The sequence below is a fragment of the Peromyscus leucopus genome, chromosome 3 (genome assembly GCF_004664715.2).
Source record: "Peromyscus leucopus breed LL Stock chromosome 3, UCI_PerLeu_2.1, whole genome shotgun sequence".
In the NCBI taxonomy this organism is placed as follows: domain Eukaryota; kingdom Metazoa; phylum Chordata; class Mammalia; order Rodentia; family Cricetidae; genus Peromyscus; species Peromyscus leucopus.
In genome coordinates this window covers 59,957,411-59,978,291 of record NC_051065.1, presented here as the reverse complement: position 1 = coordinate 59,978,291, position 20,881 = coordinate 59,957,411, and the positions used below count along the sequence as shown (strand labels likewise).

The following is a 20,881-nucleotide window of genomic DNA, read 5'->3' as shown; positions in this document are numbered from 1 at the left end:
CATACAAATAAAGTACATTTAATTCAGACATTTGGTTCTACAAAGACTATTAGCATGTCACTTGCCTTCATCACAAGAAGTACTAATCCTGTTAGTCTAGATATACTCTAACACTGATTATGTGACATCTAAATAAATTCCACTAAGAATAAATCTGACCTTCAAATTAAGATCCAGAAAACACTAGAAAAATTAATAAATATTTTTAATGCTCTCTACGATTCCCAAAATATCAACTAATTTACTCATTCTCTGCTATTTATTGGAAACATTCTCATTTACTTAAGGAGAATCTAAGTAAGTGATCAATCACATTTAGCAACAAGTTGTTAAAAGAAATATACCATGAAATTGCTCCCTAAAAGATAGCTTAATATTGTAACTTTCAAATACTAACCAAACTATATGAACCACATAAACATTCAAAAACAATCATCAATATTTCAATACAAATAAATATACTCACAGATATAAATTCATAGATTAGGAAAATCCAAATGGAAAACACTGACATAAAAGTACTATCCAAGGAACTAAATATAACAATGTCAAGTGATTCATTTTATTCTCCATCACTAAATTATCTATAACTAGAATACCACTTTAGTGCAAAATACATAAAAGCAGTAAAAAAAAAAATACTTAACTCTAAAATGCATATAAATAAAACTTACTGTCATCCATTTGGAGACTTGGTGGGCAGTAAAATTTCTTATGAGTAATTAAATTTGGTAATCCTCTAAAAAGACTACGGCATAATTTACATTCAAAAATAGTGTCCACATCTTTTAACAAAATATGTTTAAGTTGTTTGGTTCCTGGAGGGAAAAGAAATACATGAAAATTAACTCTGACCAGCACTTTTAAATAAGGTATTAACTGTTGATAATTCAAAAACAGTTACTCTGAAAACAAAATACAGAAATAATGTCAATTTCTACCACAGAATATTTATTAACTAAGTGATAAAATAAGTTCTAAGCAAATATTATATGATTTGGCAATTTACACAGCCAAAAACGATGCCCTTTTTCTACTTCAGTAGCCAATCAATTCACTGGCTATACCAAAGCAGTGGTTTTGACATCTGATTGAACATTCAAGTGAGGTGAGAGTAAAGATATACATGGCCCTTCCTAGAGAGTCTAAGTCAGTAGGTCTGGAAGAGGGTGAGAAAATGTTTCCTATTACTCTTGAAAATTTTCTGCTAGTTCAGCCAGCTCTTTTCTAAATCTGCAAGTGAAAAATAAGAGGTTTTGGTTTTGGTTTTTTATCACATTTCCCAATTCATTAAAGGTCTAAATTCTTATCACAGGATTATTTATGAACATCCTTTTAATTTTCAGTTATATTACTTCAGGCTCTGGGCCAATATAGAGTTATATTATTTCATGATAAAGCAGAGAATCTCTTTCTCTACTGAAAGAGAACTTTGAATTTTGCTCAGGCTTCTTGATAGCATTATCAATTTATATATCTCAATCCTTTGTCCATGAGAACTCTTACCCCAATTCCAGTTACTTATCAATATAATTACTGTAGTCCAATATCTGTCTTATCCATTGATTATAAATCCTCAAAGCAGCCAACACAAAGCTTACTATATTTATAACCACAAGGTGTTCGGTTCTAATAATAGAGAAATGCTACTGACCTAAGGAATCTAAGCATTATGGTAGAAGATCAAAAGACATAGAATAATTGGCAAAAATCATAAACTCTTTAAAGCATCCACATTTAGGAATAAAGCATAAGACTTTTTGTTGTTACTTCCAACAGGTCTTTGCTATAGTAACTTACTAATTAATAATAAATACCTTAATTTTGTTACTTTCATTGACAAGGTATCCTGCATAATACCCTTAAGAACACTTAAGTACTGAATGTTCTATCATTTAACACGCATTTGACTGTCTACAAAGCTCTGGTACTACTGAAGAATATAAACTACCTTAACATAGTGAAATTAAAACTGTAAGTTCTGTCACACCCAAAGCATTAGATGGAGCTGGTAGAAGATCTCGGAAGAGGAGAAGGAACAACTGTAGGAGCCAGAGGGGTGAAGGACACCAGGAAAGCACAGCCAACAGAATCAACTATGCAGGTCTCACAGGAGCTCACAGAGATTGAAGCAGCAGTCAGAGATCCTGCATGGGTCTACTATAGAACCTCTGTATTCATACTGTGGTTGTTTAGCTTGGGGTGTTTGTGGAACTTCTAACAATGGGAGTGGGGTATCTCTGACTCTTTTGCCTGGGACCCTTTTCCTCCTCCTGGGTTGCCTCGTCCAGTCTTGATGTGAGGGTTTGTGCCTAGTCTTACTGCATTTTGTTATACCATGTTGGGTTGATATCATTGAGAAGCCTGCTCTTTTCTGAAGGGAAAGGAAGGAGCAGTGGATCTGGAGGGGGGGGGGGACTGAGAGAAGAGGAAGGGGAGGCTGCTGTCAAGATGTATTGTATAAGAGAAGAATAAAATAAAAAGAAAAAAGAAAAACATCGTAGGGGCTATAAAAGTTCAATGTGTCTAACCCAATCTTTAGCAATCTATCTTTACTTAGCGCTCTACCACTGAGCTAAATCCCCAACCCCTTATCATCATTTTAAAGATGGGTCATCTCTCAAAATTCTATTGCAAAATATTGCTTAAAGGGTTATTAGAACATTACTAAGTGTTTAAAGATAACAAATCTGATCCAATCTAGTTATATTATCTTAAAGAGCTATATAATATCTGCATTTTTGGTTCATCCACCTTGTATCACAGAGCAAAACGAACCAAAACTAGTTATTTCACATGACAAAAGAATTTCATGATAGACAGCTATATTTGGTTCCTAACTAGCCCCAAAATGATTAACAAACTAGATGTGGTAAACCTGGGATTGAAATACTTTGGTTAAATCTCTATAACAGATGTACATTTAGTTTCACAAAATGTAGCTGAATATAGGACTAGTGGGAAGAAAAAAATGAAAATTTTACATACTAATTCTAAATTAAAAGATCTACTATATTCAAAATAGAGATTGAATCTTGCCTTTAAAAATTGTCAACAGAACCTACTGTGGTAAATGCACCAGTAGCAGGATATACTGAAGAGGCAGAGGCAAGAGGATCATGAGCAAGGCAATCTGGACTACACCTTTGGGGCTCAAGAGATGGCTCTGCAGTAAAAAGTACCTACTGCCCTTGCAGAAGACCTGGGTTCGATTCCCACCACCATGTGGAGGCTCACAACCATCCATAAATCCAGTTCCAGGGGATCCAACAACCTCTTTGGCTTCTGTAGGTACCAGGGATACATATGGTACCAAACATGCATGCAAACAAAACACTTGCACACATAAAATAAAAATAAATAAATCTTTTTTTTTAAATAGTCAAAACATTGAAGGAAAAAAGGTTGAAGAAAAACAAAGGAATCTATTTAACTAAAAAAATGCAACTAAAGGGGTTAAAAAGACAGCTCAGTGACTAAGAGCGTGTGCTCTTACAGAGGACCCAAGTTTGGTTCTCAGCACCCTCATCTGGCAGCTCACAAGTGCCTACAACTCCAGTTCCCCAAGGGTTCTAACATCTCTGGCCCATGCAAGTACCTGCACTCATATGTATACCCACACACATAGACATAATAATTAAAAATAAAAAAACTAAGATTTAATTCAACTTTAAATTTAAATAAGTGAATAGCAGCATATTGAAAACATTACCCATCTTATATAAACATGGTTATAATTAATTTAAAAATAGTGAAGGGTAAAAGCTTATATCCTTAAATTAAGTAACCACTTCGTTCACTAGGATCTCTGAATCATAGAAAAAGACATCAATTTCTTATATATCCTAGTTAAATAGTTATATTCAGTAGCGAGCATATTACTTACTCCCAATAGGCATCAAAAAAATTATCTCCTCTAACCTATCAATTATAAACACTTTCCTCAAAATGCAAACACACACACACACACACACACACACACACACACACACACACACACCAGTTACTGTTGACTCAGGCACACCAATTTCTTTTGGGTCAGAAATACAATAAACCCTTTCTGAATGGAGATGGAGGAGGAGTGGATGGGGGATAGAAGGGAGGTGGATGGGAGGAGAGGAAGCAGGGGAAACTGTGGTTGGTATATAAAATAAATTTTTAAAAATTTAGTAAGAAATACAACAAATGTCCTCTTGCTCTTCAGTCCTTTGTATGCCATCAACCATGTGATTCTTACTATAACGTCTCCTCCCCTGGTCTGACTCACTTATGATGCTTCAGATCCAGGTAAGAGGGCACTTCTGCCAGTGTGCCTTCTCTGACCTTCCTGTAAGACGCTCTCACCTGCACTCCCAGTGCCCCTTACATCTACCCAACCTTCCCCACTCTCCTGTACGTAGTTACTGTTCTGTGTACCTACTGTGCTAAGATTCCTAAGGGAAAAGTTCTCTTGGACATTCACCTGTACTACTATCCTCAGGACAATGCCTGAATGACTTTTAGTATAACTTTCTATATATTTATGAGTATCACTGTTTTCAATCTATGTGTAGTCGACTTGATAATCAAAAAGGTTTTCTAATTCCACATACAAACATTTTACAAAGGAAAAGGTAAGATGTGTCTTGTTGCATAAACAGATATTAAAAGATTTCCTCTAGTTTCAGCCACCATTTAAGATGCTGTATTTTTCACATCAGAACAGAATGGATTTCTTCAAAATCAGCTACCATTTTTCTGACTGTCACAGCAGACACAGCCTCTGTCATACTAAAACTCCTCCTCACCCAAGAAAGAGGCATGGTCATCTAGACAGCAACATAAAGTTTGTCTACATTCTGAATCCTGAGAAACAGAGCCATGCTGATTTTCTCCAAACAATTCCTTTTTTAAAAAAATTGCTCTCTTTCTTGCTTAGGTTCTTAAATTAAATTAGAAGTCACTGCTAACTGCTTAATAGATCATCAACCAGGATCCAAAAAAAAAAAAAGCCAAAGGGTAAGAGTTTTGATAATGGAATACTGGCACATAAATTTATAAGTAGGATAAAATTACTTTAAAACTATACCTACTTGCCGGGCGTTTTTTTTTTTTTTAAGATAACTTTAAAATAATATAACTTTAGATATAATACATATATATCAGAGGCTGAAGAGATAGTTTCAGGGTTGAGAGCACTTGCTGCTCTTCCAAATGACTACTTTCAGTTCCCAGAATCCATGTCAGGTGGCTCACAACAGCCTATTAACTCCAGTTCCAGGGGATCAGATGCCCTCTTCTGGACTCCTCCGACACTGCATTCATGTACACAGGTGTGTACACACACACACACACACACACACACACACACACACACACACACACACACACAGAAAGAAAGATCCCATCAAAGAATAGAGCAATCTCTGTTATATACCTTTCACAGACCTTACTTCCATGCTAAGCTTATCTAGAATTAAAAACACAGCATCATAAGTTCAGTCATGGCTTACACTAACTTTAACTAAAGTTACTTCAATCAAAAAAAAAGTAACTTTGAGATGATAAAATCTAGGAAGGTAACGACAAGAACCATTATACAAAATACTTATTTTTCACCAGCATACCACAAATTAACAATTTATTCTTTCCTGGGGAGGGGACAATGAAGTTCTTTGCATAAAGTAGTATAGTATATTCTATATGTACAGAACCTTTCCTCTATAATTTGATATATTATTTTTATAATACATTTAAATTTTAACATGTCAATTTCATATTAAAGACTAGTTTTGTTTGAATGCTGGACACCTTCCCTCATTTTCCTGTTTCTAACTTTAGGGCATTCTACAGCTTCTTTGCCTCTGTAAGATGACTAAGAGACTAACAAAATATAATCTAAACTAAATCAGTGTAAATAAATACCTAAAAGATGTTCAGTAAATATCTAAAGGTGTTGTTTTTTTTTTTTCTTCAAAACTGTGTTTTGAAGGGAGTGAGAGAGGAAGGAAGATCAGCCAAACATGTTAAGAAAAAGGAGGGAAGTGTGAGGACATCACATCTCAGGTGTGATCCTACAAGCATTTACCCAGGCATGATAAGACTCCTGGAAAGCATAGGGCATGGAAGAGGTAGTACCAGAGGCTAGTATTTGGAGCAAACAGTGGGTTTCAAGTCATTCATCAGGGTTCAGAGTAGAAAATCTAGAGCCACATTTAACTCTACAGTAATTTCAACAACCAAATCTACCCACAAAAGCAAAGCTAGACAAGAATGTACATCTGCTACCATTTCTACTGGGAGGAAACAAGAATATGCTTATGCATGGATAAAAGGAAGAGGAAACAACTAGGCACCAGTCGTCACTTGTGCAAAGGAGTAGGGGAAGCTTTCCTTTTGCCCTATAAACTGTTATATCCACATTATCATTTCTTACCCCCCCCCAAAAAAAAAAACTACTTAAATTTTACAAATCAAGCAGTTAGAAATAAATAGATAGCAGAGGTCAGAAAGAATTTTTTATTTAAAGCCAAGAAACTAGTGCAAAGCAAACACAAACACTAAAATCTAAAACAGTAAGAATGGGTTAAAACTGCCCAGGAGTCAATGCAGCACACATGAGCTGGTGAAGATGAGTCAACTTCTTCTCCAGACAGAGGCCTTTACGGGTTTCCAGCTTGGGTAGGAATTAGTATCAGCTCAGGGACAGCCCAGTGTGGGAGGAAGTAAGAAACTCAAAGATGGCACAGTAGTTGAAGACCAACATCTGAGCTTGAAGATGCAGGCAGATGCTACAGCACTCCTATCCAACCTGAGTTAGCCTGTCACTTACTAAGCAGACTCAGGGACTTCACGGTTTTACTGTCAGGTACCTATCAGATACACAGCACTACCAGGATAGTTTTTTCAACACAAAGTTGTGTGACCTAGATACAGTGGAAAGAGGCTGGAAAGAGATGAGTCACTGAGGGTGTGCTTATAGAAGACTGGGTCAGGGAGGAACTGAATTCAGGTTAGAATGGACATTAAACCCGTAAGTCAGTCTCCTAAGGTTTACCTTGGCCTGAAACACCTTTGTCCTACAAAGAGCTGCTTCAGTAGACTTTAGATTGACTAGATATATGAGAGATTATTGTCCTGAGGAAATTAAAATTTCTGATTTATGGGACACAATAATGAATTAATTCTCCCTTAATCCAAAATTAATTTCTCTGTACAACTCTGCACATTTCTAAATCACCTCTAATTTAAATTATAGTTATTTTCAGAGTTTTTCTATTATTAAAAAAATTATATATTTCAGAATATTTTCTATATTAAAAATAACTCAATGTGTTGGGGAAATTTTTTTAAAAGCACTTTTAGCTAGTTTTGTATCAACTGTATGTCAAGTTAGAGTCATCTGAGAAGAAGACAGCCTCAACTGAAAAAATCCCCCAACTAGATTGGTCTCTAGGCCTGTCTGTGGGGCATTTTCCTGACTGATGACTGATGTGGGAGGGCCCAGTCTACTGTGGGTGGTGCCATCCCTGGGCAGGTAGGCCTGGGTGCTGTAAGAAGGCTGAGCAAGCCATGGGAAGCAAACCAGTAAGCAGCATTCCTCCATGGTCTCTGCATCAGCTCCTGTTCCCAGGTTCCTGCCCTGACTTCTTTCAATGAAGGACTGTGATGTAAAAGTATAAGATAAACCCTTTTCTTGACCAAGTTGCTTTTGGTCATAGTGTTTTATCACAGCAATAAAATCTCTAACTAAAACAAACACATTTCAGAAGACAAACAAACAGCTATGGAATGACATCAATTCCGATCACCTATCTCACTGCCCCATCTTTAGCTTATGTCGTAAAAAACCGGCAAACACAGACAACCAATGACTGTAGTGCAGGAAAACACTAATTTCATCTTTAGTTTCCTTCTCTAGTGGTTTGAATGAGAATAGCCCCTGTTGGGGAATACTGTTTTTAAGATGTATTCGTTTACGCTGTGGAACATTAGTTTAATAATGCAAAGCTGTGCTGCATTCTTTTATGATGCATTTGTTTAACTCTATGAAGCTGTGTTACTGTGCCTGTCTAAAACACCTGATTGGTCTAATAAAGATCTGAATGGCCAATAGCCAGGCAGGAGAAAGGATAGGCGGGGCTGGTGGGCAGAGAGAACAAATAGGAGAAATCTGGGAGGAAAAAAGAAAAAACAGCAAGAAAAGGAGCCAGCCACAGAGTAAGAGTGAAAGTAAGATTTACAGAAGTAAGAAAAGGAAAAGCCCAGAGGCAAAAGGTAGATGGGATAATTTAAGTTGAGGAAAGCTGGCTAGCAAATAAGCCAAGCTAAGCCTGGGTATTCAAAGAAATAGTAAGTCTCCCTGTGTACTTATTTGGGAGCTAGATGGCGAGCCCCGCAAAAGAGCAAAAACAACCAACAACAGCCCCTATAGGCTCATATATTGGATGCTTAGTCACCAGGGAGTGGCGCTATCTGAAAGGATTAGGATTAGGAAGTGTGACCTTATTGAAAAAAATTTGTCACTGGGGGTGGGCTTTGAGGTTTCAAAAGCCCAACCCAGGCTCAGTGTATCTCTCTCTCTCCCTTTCTGCCTGTGGACCAGGATGGAGCTCTCAGCTCCTGCTCCAGCACCATGCCATGCATACCTCAATTCTCCCTGCCATGATGATAATGAACTAAACCTCTGAAACTGTAAGCCAGCCTTGATAAAGTCTTTTGTAAGAGTTGCCATGGTCATGGTGTCTCTTTACAGCAACAGAACACCTTCCAAAATTTAAAAAACACACAAACTTTGTATACATAATCTTCTGAAAAGCATTTTATGAGATAAATCATTTATGTGGTAATCATAAAATAATACAGTAATAAACTAAGGCAGTAAAAAGTAACCTTAACTCTAAATTTTGAATTTTTTAAAAGAAACCAAGTTATACTACTAAATGGGAAAAACTGTTATTCTCATTTTCATTACAAAGAACAAAAAAATATTTATCTCTGTTTTAAAACTGCTAAAACAAACAGAAATGAACTAATATTCTCTTATGCAAGAAATATAAACCATTCCTAACAAATGAAAGCTGTTTATTCATCATAGGTGACTTTGACTTTAGATTATTCTGTTAATCAAGGATGGGTATCAAAAGTAACAACAACAAATACTCAAAATCAGGTAGACACCTAGCATAAAGATAGGCATAAAGACAGGCACTGTGACACTTCTTGTAGTAAAGACAACAGACATAAAAGCCATGTCTAAGTCCACAAAATGGTTCTTGGAGCTCAGAGAAAAAGTTAATCTATTTCTTTGAATCATAAAGTAAAGCAAATGTTTATTTCACTTCTCTACAATTTTTTTCTTTAAAAACAATTTATTAATGTATTTTGTTTGTGTGTGCCTGAGTGTGTGTGTATGTATGTATACATACATATATACATATCACATGTATGAAGTCACCTGCATGAGAAGATGATGTTGGTTCCCCTGGAATTAAGAGTTACAGGCAGCTATAAACTGTTACATGGATGCAGAAAACTGAAAGTGGGTCTTCTGCAAGGATAAGCACTCTTAACTACTGAACCAACTCTCCAATCCCTCCCTATACTATTTTAAAACAAGGACTTCAAAAAACTTATTATTTTTTTTAAATAATGATGAGATCCTACTATCCATTAATTAGGTGTCAATTCATTATATTTATCTGCTTATTGATGCTTGACTGAACGGTGATGTCAGAACATAAATCTATGAAAAATACATAAGGAGTTGTAGAATCATAGCAACCTATGATCTCACTGATAACACAGGAGCCCTCACTTCTCAATCACTTACATGTAATGCATAACACCTATTCTAAAGCATTGAACTGTAACTGCACAAATATAACATAGCCAATTCCTATAATAATCTACAAGAAACAGAAGCTTGGGTTTGGACAAGTGGCTGAGAGGTTAAAAGCACTGCTCTTCCAGAGAACCCAGGTTCAATTCCCAAGCACCCATAGGGCAGGTAATAACTGTTTATAACTATACTCCAAGGGCTCCAATGCCCTCTTCTGGCTTCTGTGGGCACCAGGCATGCAAGTAGTACACAGACATACAGGTAGTCAAAACATTCATAGATGTAAAATAAAATTTTAAAGGAAAGGAATAAAAACTTAATAAACGTATCTGAAGATATCAGGGCTAGAACAAGTCTTTTTTTCTATCCTGTGCTCTAGTAAAGATAATGAAAAATCCAGAGTTTGGCAGGAGGTAAGCCCTTAAAACAGAAATGATAAGAAATTAATCTAGAATAATATCTCACATAATTTAATATAATTTACACCAAAGTTTATAAAGAACCAGAATAATTGACTGCCTTAAGAAGTAACAGCATTTTATCTTAAAATATACTAGACTCCTCTAAACTACAGTAAAAAAAAAAAAAAAATTTAATTACCATTTAGTAGGTAGTATTGAATAAAAATTTCCAGACTAGGTCAATATTTATTCATTTGTCTTAAAAATATGACAACTCAAATATACTATAAAAAAAACCAATATACAGGCTTTCTAGATAGTCTTTAATTACTGTGTGATGTCTGAAAAATATAACTAAAATGTTCATACCTGATCGAAAGCACTCAATTATTTGCTGAATACCAGATTTGGATGTCTGTAGTGGTTGCTGTAACAAAGGAGGATCTCCAGGTTCCAGGATATAAACTACATGGGAGACAAACACACACCCCAAACCACAAAAAAGGATTATTTAAATCACTTATTATTAAATCAAACAATAGTTTGCCACAGTCATGTTAATAATGAGAATTATAAGACAAATGAAGCAATGGAGGGAAAATCTCAATCATTCTCAGTATTAAAGACTCAATCAAGGCTAGTTATTAGGTCTAACAGCCAACACTTACTCCTTTGGCATCAGTATATACTGTTTGCCTTTTTATTCCCCTTAGAGAACTACTTTAACAAAAACCCTTAAGGCTATGGTGGCTTAACTATACCCAATAAATCCTTCCAAAAGCCTTAAAAAAAAAAAAAAAACCTGATCAAGCACCCTGGACAATCATGAGAACAAAACTCAAACCCAACTGCCTAAGAAAGAAATAAACAAGTATACAGTTATAGACATACAAGACTTCCATTCAAGTACTCTGTAGCACTGTATTAACTGAGAGAAACTTCAAATATCAAAGTCTCTTTATAGGGACCAAACTAAAAGCTATGAAATAGTCACATAACAGCTGAAAAGCACCAGCCAGTACAGCTCCACTGTACTGACAACAAAGGATGTCAGTATTGTTAAATAATAAAAACAGGGTACAGACTATGACCTATTTACATTAATACATATTTATGCAGATACAGAAATACATAAATTTAGTTGCTATCAGTATGTGTGTAGATGGTAAGAGAAAGTTATCTTGGAAGGATACCAACAGAATTTAGCAAAGGTTCTGTCAGGGTGGTTTATCAAGGATAATGTTCACTTTCTGCCTCACATTTCTATTACTTCAGAGCATAGAAATTAGGCATTTTAGAAGTAAAGTAAAAATAACTTTTCCATTTTAAAAATAAAAATTTTCACTTTCATATCTAGTGCATTACTGCCCCTTCCCTTTGCAAAATTCTCAATGAGCAGAAAAATAAGATCATGTGACACAAGGTAGCTGAGAAGGACAACTGTGTTTCTATCACTTGTCAAATAGCAGGCTGTAGTGAAGAAAAACTGGCCAATTTAATTACTTTTTAAGAACATAATGTCCTACCCAACTAATGCCATCATAACCCAGGGACCATTCTCTCTGTGTAGTGGTTGGGGCAGCAAGTTCCCTTCAACTGGATGTGCTACTGCTGCTTTGCATCTTAGGCCTGGAGAGCAATTCCATTCCTGACACAGATTAGCTGAGGCTATGATGCTATGCGTACAGATGCAGCCCTAGACTCTCCTTCATACTTCAAGTACTCAAGTAAGAGGAACCTCTTCTCAGGACCGTATCATCTCACCAAATAAAATTGTAAACACTTTAGGTGCATAAAAAGAATTTACACAGACAACTAACAGTCTGCGAACACTGACAGTAACTGCAGTAATAAGAAATTTAAGACTCCGAGGCACACTCCTGCATGTCAATTACATGGCTCTTTGCTGAGGTATAACTAAGACAGCTAAATGCTCAGTCAGATCTCTTTTCCTTGTCTCTAACATGGAGCTAACAAATTACCAAAAAAAAAAAAAAAAAGGTACTTTGTAATTATTAAATAAGATATGACGAAAATTAATCAAAACACAGCCTGGGATATAGCAAGTGCTCAGTAAACATTTCAGCAACATCAGCGATATCATGTACAACTGTTTTCCTTGCACCAAAACCAATCTTTTCACAAAATGTAAGTCAAATCAACCTTTAAAAGAGACAAGAGCAGAGGTTTATTAGCAGTCTGTTAGTGCTGAGTTAGAGGGATCACTTTTCAGAACTTGTATATGATAGCAATTAATAACTTTAAAGCATAATTAGCTACAAAGAGAGTGACAATCTACCAACTGTAGAGAACTACGGTTTGGCTTTCTAAGGGACAAGAAGCAGAGAACAAAAAAAAGAAAAATAACAGGGACGGTAAAGGAGAGCTCTGAGGAGAAAGAGACTTTGTCAGAGTTCCTCATTTGGGGGTGTGCTCCAGAAAACTTTCTGTAATACACCACTTCCACTTCCATGTGACAATATCCAACTTCAGGACTAGAGCAAAGTGTCTTATCAACCACCTCACAACACTTCCACTAGAGCACATACACACCCTGAGACAACATTCTAAATAAGCCTGATGTCTTGGCTCTGTCTGCATGAACACATTTACTCAGTAGACATATCTGTGTAGCTCCCACTGTTAAAATATACTTTTTCATTTGAAATGTGTTTGCAAATATATATGTATATGTATACATCTATATGTATACATGTGTGTATACATCTATATATACATATATATACATACATGTAACATTCTAAAATGTCCTCTTATATAACCTGTTAGCTGTTCCAAGATCAAATGACCAGACTCATCCAGACTATAAACATTTCAAAAAAATTATCTCCCCCAACAAAAACCACCCAAATCCTCAGAACATTTTACTTTACACTCTTCCGAGAGCACCTATTTTTGTAGTTCTTGCCTGCCTTAAAGCAAGCTCCTTAAAGATCTTTCTAATTATGATATCCAGGATTTGTTACCAAAATACAGAAGTTGGGGGAGCAGTTGGAGAACAGAAAAGAGAATTGTCGGGGAAGGTGAAGAAAAGATGATGGAGGCCAGGCGGTGGTGGCGCACGCCTTTAATCCCAGCACTCGGGAGGCAGAGGCAGGCGGATCTCTGTGAGTTCGAGGCCAGCCTGGACTACCAAGTGAGTTCCAGGAAAAGGCGCAAAGCTACACAGAGAAACCCTGTCTCAAAAAAAAAAAAAAAAGATGATGGAAAAGAGATTTTCTATGTACTGATAAATGATTAAGTGCATGATGCTTACATCAGATTCCTTGTACCATTGTACTTTTAACGGCTGAAAACTTCTGTTTAAAAAATTGTCAAAATGAGAGTGTGTGTGTGTACTGACAGACTTCTAATGCCACCTCTCACTATAAATTTACCCATTCCATCAAAACATAATGGTCTCTTCAGGAACATTCTCATCTGAGGTCTCACCCTCTGTTCGTAATGCAAATGAAGACAGACCACTCATGAAACCCATTAAAGAATTTCTCAAACATCACATCATCATCCCTCCATCTGAGGACATCTTAATCACTATTATACCATACTTCTTTCAGATCTGGAAATGTCCTCATTCAGCACAGGCCTTTCCTGAAATAATGACAATGAACTAACCTAAAAGTCAGCAAATGTCTAGCTTTCCATTGAAATAAACATTCCTAAGTATTTAGTTTTACCTAAGGAAGAAAATATTAATAAGCAGTAGCTTTTAATTTTTTAATTAATGGTATTTACTGATTTCTTATTAATGGGAAAGAAAAAATTCAATCCACATTAAAAAATTAAATTCTAGGAAGCATTTTTAAAGGCATTAAGTATTTTAAATACTTAATTAACATAAATCATGTTCAGAAATTCCCTTATTTATTTGTTTAAATCTATCTTTTCCCACTCAAAAGCTATAAAGAAAGCACTGTCTCCTTCACCATTTATATCCCCATTGCCTTGGATAACACCTGGCACCTAAGAGATGCTCAATAATGACTTGTTAAAGAAATAAATGAGCAAATAGTAAATGCTATTCAACTCCAGACTATGTAAGCAATACATCTTCACCTCAGATACACAAGATGTCAGCATGAAGGGAGCTGACATTAGGTGGGCCAGGAGCTGAATAAAAACTGGAGGCAAGTGTTCTATTAGGTTATTACTGATACAACAAAATACAAGAGACATAAGGCTGGAGCCAAATGGTTAGTGTCAAGTTCTTAAAAGGAGTTTCTTCCCCTTTATTACTACCATTTTTCCTTTCTCAAAAAAAATTATTTAAAATAAACTATGGTAAAAACCTAAATACATGAGTGTAATTAAAATATTTCAATTAAAAACAAGCCAAAGTAGAAAAAAACATACCAACTCTGGTAACTTTTAAGTAAAATGCGATAAACACTTGTCTTTGAACTAGAATAAAACAGCCTTTATCTGTAGCGACAGTATGTTTTCCATGATGCCCTTTTAAGTTAAGGCCAAAGTTCTAAGAACCATCAATAGTTTACAAGTACAATCAATGTCTATCAAATTAGAATTCACTAATATTTTTCATGAGAGTCAAAACGTTTTAATATCATAAATTTAAGCGAATCACTTCAACTGAGAATACCTGAAATATACTTAAGTATTCTAAGTAATTTGCAATACAATAAATTCTATCCCATTTTAGATGTTTTTAAATTTAAAATTTTTTTTTTCCTTTCAAGTGCAATCAATCTTCTTGACCCAAACTAAACATTTGAGGGTTTGGAGAGGGGGGCGGGGCATAAACATTATCCTACGGTTAAAAAAAAAAACTGCTTGGGAAACTTACTTCAGTGTGATAAGCAATTTTCATGAAGATGAATGCTAGCATTCCACCACCTGTCTATCTAGCTTTGCCTTTTCCTTCCGTTTGAAACATTCAGCGCGTGGAGTAAACCACTAACTGAAAGCCTTGAAAAAGGAAAAGCAGCTGACTGATCTTGTGGAAATGATTGACGGTGACACTTGCAGCACTTTCTCTAGGGGATCAAGCAAGGGAGATCTCTAGTTTGTCCAGGCTTTTGGTTTTACGCTGGAGAAACAGACCCCGCGTTAGTTAGGAAAGACTCCTTAGAGGCAACACTGAAGGCACAGCGGCTCTGATGGAGGAGAGCAAGGACACTGGGCAAGAAAACGGACTTACCTGGTTCACAGCATCCGTGATGGTGGTGGTCAGTTTGACAGTATTTGTCCCTCAAAGGCATTTTTAATGGGTACGACCTATTTTTCTCTTCACTGTGAGAAGCTCTTCATTGCGGCTTGGCTGTGGACAGAAGCACAAACCCGTCACCGACCCTGAACTTCGCGGGGTGGCTGTGGCTGCAATCTCCACCGACCATTCCCACCATGCGCCCTCTGTTCTCCCACCCCGGGGCCCGCACCTTCCGCTCGGCAAAGAAACGGATGCCCGCCGGGCCTCCAAGCCTCAAGTCCCCCCGCACAGGTTCATCGCCCTACCCGGAAACGCAGCGTCCGGCGCGCAGCGCACGGCCAAGGCCTGGCGAGCTGCGCAGGCGGCTGCGGCCTCGCTGGCCGGGCCGGGCCGGGCCGAGTCGGGCCAGCGCGCGGAGAGCGGGGCGCGACCGGAGCCCCTGCGCGGCAGAGGACAAGCTCGCGCCCTCCCGCCACGCACGTGCGTCGGGGTCTCCCCGGAGCAGGTCGCGTCCGCGCCGCCAAGTGCGCCCAACTTACTCAACTCCCGGGACGGGCAGGCGAGCGGGCCGAGGCACCAGCCGGGGCGCACGACGCGGCAGAGGGCCCCACCTGGCGCAGCCCCCCGGCGCACCGCGCCAAGCCTAGCGGGCTGCGGCCCGGCGCGCTCCCAAAGAGTCCCCCGGCGGCGCGGACGCGGAAGCGCTAGAGCTCACCACGTCCTCGGGCCGCGGCGGCGGCTCAAGGCGGCCCTCGGCGCTCCGGGCCGGCGAGCTGGCGGCGCGCGGGCGCAGGCAGTTGACAGGAGGAACGGCCGGGCGCAGCAGCCGAAGGAGCTGGAACCGGAGCGGGCAGGACTGAGGCGCCCCTCGCCAGAGCAACGGCCGCGCCGAGCCCGGCTCCCCTCAGCGCCGCTCCACCTGCAACGGTCCCCCGGGTTTTGGAGAGGGGCGGGGAGCTGCGCGGGTCCCCCACCTGGGGCCTGGCGGGTAGCAGATGCTTCGGGAAACTTTATTGAAGTCAGTCCCGTTCTTCTCTCGGCCGCCCCCTCCCCGGACAGCCGGAGCGACCGCCGTGGAGAGGGTAGGAAGGGGGAAGCAGAGGAGTCTCCGGCTGCGACAGGGAGCGACTGACTGACCCCGGACGGAGATGGGGCGAGGGCAGGAAGTGACAAGCTCACGGAGTGGGTGGGGGGAGTGTGGCCGGCACGCCCGGCAGCGCGGCGCGCATGCGCTCGGCGGGCAGCCCCGGTGGGGAGGCGACGCGCGCGCGGGGCCGGCCTCCGGGGGGAGGCTGCGGGGCTGGCGGCGCCGAGGGCGGCGGGGCGGATGGCGGGCCTCTCCGGCGCGCGCCCGTGCGTCCTCCCGCCGCCGCCGGCTGCGGAGCCCCGGCCCGAGGCTGCGTGCGTCCGGAGGTGTGAGAGCCGCGGGCGCGTCCTCCTCCGGGCACGCGCTGTTCTCGCTCGGGCACCAAACTGTTGCTCGCGCTGCGCGCTTCGGCCGACCCGATCCAGGCAGGCTTGGGAAGGCGACGCGGAGTGTGAGCCCGAAGTAGACTCGATCCGAAAAGGCTACCTACCAGGTGTTGGCTAGCCAACAGTTGTGTAAGTGTGCCTTCTGGAACTTGGGAGACCAGAGTCTCCATCAGGCTCCCAGGAGGAGGACAATTGGTAGGAGATTGGTACTCCTGCAGCGTCCTGATGGTGCAAACTTGAAAGTGAAGTTGGATCCCTTGGCTAGCACGCACCTTCCTTCTTTGGAAAACCCCGAAGGGTGAAGATGACCATCTTCTGTCAAGTCTGCAAACCTCGAGCTGCTTCTCATGGCGAGTAGCTGCTGCCCTTATCTTCCTAACTCTGAGAATGGAATTCTTGCTCTTGGTGACTTCAAGTGTGTATGTCAGCTACTGGTCAGGATAGTTTAAGAGCGCCCATTTGCCCTTAATTAAGATTAACGAAAACCACGATTATCTAACTTAAGCTTCCAGTTTTCGAGCTTCCGAAACAATAAATTTTAGGAAAATAGACTCTATTTTTGACATGGTCTTTCTTGCTAAGTCACTCAGCTGGCCTGGAACTCACTTGAGTAGTCCATCCAGGTTGACCTTCACCTCAGGATTCTCCTGCCTTTGTTTGCACTTTCCTTCTCAAAGCTGGGATTACAGGCTGGCCACCACACTCAGCTCTGTGTTTGTAAAGAAAATCACCAAAATCCATTTTGAAAATCCCAAAGTTTATAAACAAACGGAGTTTGTAAACAATTAGTAGGATTGTTAAATAGAATGCTTGCATAGGTCCTGTCCAATTGGAACAGAATAGGATAGAAAAATGATCTGCAGCTACGTAGTATATATTATTATCTGTCCCACTGTCAAGAAACATGGAGATTATAGGTCAATATGCTATAAATTGCTCCTTCTATGTGATGGCATTATACAACCTCTAAAAATCGTACATTGTCAGTAAAGTGCTAGCAAGAAAACCTGAGTTTGATCCCAGAACCCATATTAGAAAAAATACCGTGGGACAGAGCGGCGGCAGTGGCGCACATGTTTAATCCCAGCACTCAGGAGGCGGAGGCAGGTGGATCTCTGAGTTCGAGGCCAGCCTGGACTATGGGGTGAGCTGCAGGACAGCCAAAAAAAGCTACACAGAGAAATCCTGTCTCAAAAAACCAAAAGAAAAAAAATACCACAAGGGTGGAGGGCAGATATGGACGGACTGGGAAATGAATGTGATTGGGGTACATGATGTGAAATTCACAAAGAATCAATAAAAAAAATATGGGGGAAAAAAAGAAAAAATACCAAGTCCGTGGTGGCAGTGCACCTGCAATCCCTGTGCTAAGGAGACCAATACAGAAGAATCCCGGGGCTTGCTGGCCAGCTGGCATAATCAAACGGATGAGGCCTGAGAGCAACTGAAGACATACAACATGGATCTTTATCCTGTTCACACACAATCCGTATATCACGTATGCACAAAAATTATCTTGTCCAATATTATGGAACAAAAATGATGGTTTTTTTTTTTTTTTTTTTGTTTTTTTTTTTTTTTTGGTTTTTCGAGACAGGGTTTCTCTGTGTAGCCTTGTGCCTGATGGGTTTTTTTGAAATGTAATGAAGCTACAATTATAGATGCTTTTGTCTGAAGCATAGAAGATTTTAATAAGAGTTAACAGTCGAAAGGAAAGCTGTTAACATATCTTACAGTGTTATGTAAATAGTTAAAATTCCACTCTTTTAAATGGCTATAATTATGTGAAATTATATAAAATAGTAAAACACAAAATAAATACAAAAATATACACACCACTCAAAACTTCAATGGAAAAAATGAAAGACAAGACTATCAACGTTGGAGATAGTTGAGTGGTAAAATTTGAAGTAAAAATATTTTTGTTTCAAAGGATATTTTCCTTAATTTTATACAATAAGTATTTATCCCATTCATAAAAATAAATACTAAATTTTTCTAAGCCTGGAAAGTACTATGTATGGGAATTTAAATGTTTGCTTGCCAGGTATTAGTTTTAAAACTTGTTTCATGGAGGCTGGAGAGATGGCTCAGTGGTTAAGAGCACTTGTTGCTCTTGCAGAGGACCTGGGTTTGGTTCCCAGCACCCACATGGTGACTCACAACTATAACTCCAATTCCAGAGGATCCAACCCCCTTCTGACCTCCAGAAGCACCAGGTACATGTGGTGCAAATTACATACATGCAAGCAAAACACTCATATGAATGTTTTTAAATTTTTAATAAAAATTATCACTTATAAGTGCAGTGTTACAAATATCTGGTCATCACTAGAAGGTCCTAAAATTGCTAAGTAATTTTTTTTTAAATCTAAAAAATACAGACAAAATTGAGATGTAGATAAAACAGACCCTAAACACTGGGTCATAGAATTTTTAAAATGAAAATAAATTATGTAGTAAACCTTACTTTATACCTAAGAAGACAGAGACCCAGAAATACTAAGTGACCAGACTAACTGCTGTCCAGACCTGGGTAGCTCCCTACTGTAATGAGAGTACTAATATAGAAGACGCATTTAGTCCTTAAAATGTTTTCAAGTACTAACTTCTAATCCCATCAGCAATCCAATGATGTTTCCCTCTTTCATTCTATAGTGAAACTGAGGTTAAAAAAAAAAATAGATTTGCAGCTGACAGGCAGTTGAGCCAATATCTGAAGCAATTTGACATGGGAACTCATGAATTTAGCCACTGTTGTCCTCACTATATCATAGCTGTTTGGGATCCATCACATTGTATGTGAAGGATGAACCAATAGATCCTGCCAGCTTGAAAGGTGTGATATGTCAGGATACTATGTACACAGTGGACATAGTGATCCCAGGAGGCAAAGGTAGAAGGAGTTCAAGGCCATTCTTGTCTACATGACAATTTGATGCCAGCCTGAGCTACAAGAGAACCTTACTCAATAAACATGAAGTCAAAATGGAGTAGCTAAGTCATAAGAACTTAGCTGAAATTTTATGGTGCTCTAGAACTTAAAGAAATTTTGGTTACCTAGAATTTTCACTCTACCTTTATAGACAGTGTTCACAAATCATCCCAGGTATGAATGTGAACTATATCCCATATGTTGAACACTTTTTCCCAATTTGGTGACACTGTTTTGGGAGGTGTGAAAACTTTGGGACTCAGGGTTTGTCTGGAGGAAGATCACTGGAGATGTAACAGTGAAGGTTATATCCAGGTTATGTCCAGGTCTCTTTCTCTGTTTGTTCTTCCTGCCTACCATGAGATGAACAGTTCTGCCATATGATTTTGCTTGTGATGTTCTGCCTCACTTTGGGTCCCAGAGTCAACAAAGCCAAGAAGTATGAAGTGGGGCCTCTGAAAACATGAGCCACAGGCCCCCTACTGTTTGAGTTATTTGGTCACAGAAATGAGATATTTGGTCTAGATAATGAGATATCAGATATTTGGTCACAGAAATGAGTGGTCTAGATAAATTATAACAGCTTTGACTTTTTTGGGGGGGGACAGAATCTCTCTGGCTCAAACTGGTATTACTTCTTAAAGTCTAGAAGTACATCCTATTGAGTAACCCAAATTCTATTATATGGTTTAAAGTTACTCTTTCTTATTCTCAGTGTTAGAGACTAAGACACATTCACACACATAATTATTGCATACCAAGCCACCACTGGAGCATCAAGCTATTGTATATGCTCTCAATTTGTAGATCAGTAATTTGGGTTAGCCTTGTCTGAGTCACCAAGTTGCTGCTCATCTGGAGGCTTGACTGAATGTATCACATAGCTGGCAGCTGGTGATGTATGATGACTGGAACCCCTCAGTGTAGCCTTTGATCCTCAAGGTTAGGAGCTTGGACTTCCTCATACAGTAGCAGCATGCCAAGCCAGTCCAGTGAGAGCTGTAGCACCTCAGGAGTTCTATAACATCATATCCACCACATGCTTTTAGTCAAAGCAGGTCAAA

At 39.3% G+C, this 20,881-nt stretch overlaps 1 protein-coding gene across 4 annotated transcripts in view; it reads right to left on the bottom strand.

The window, feature by feature from the left end:
* Znf800 (zinc finger protein 800) overlaps positions 1 to 16,574 on the bottom strand; it is a 48,529-nt gene extending 31,955 nt beyond the window's left edge. For 2 of the 4 annotated variants that reach the window (XM_028866237.2, XM_028866241.2), the window contains exons 1-4: positions 16,384 to 16,472; positions 15,401 to 15,520; positions 10,591 to 10,686; positions 675 to 818 (exon numbers count right to left, since the gene is read on the bottom strand). In XM_028866237.2, the coding sequence (XP_028722070.1) occupies positions 675 to 818; positions 10,591 to 10,686; positions 15,401 to 15,461 (301 nt within the window). In that variant the 5' untranslated portion in view covers positions 15,462 to 15,520; positions 16,384 to 16,472. Of the gene's footprint in view, positions 1 to 674; positions 819 to 10,590; positions 10,687 to 15,400; positions 15,521 to 16,124 lie in introns of all 4 variants that reach the window. The other 2 variants (XM_028866242.2, XM_028866238.2) reach the window with 2 other exon arrangements.
* Between the last annotated feature and the right edge of the window lie 4,307 nt (positions 16,575 to 20,881).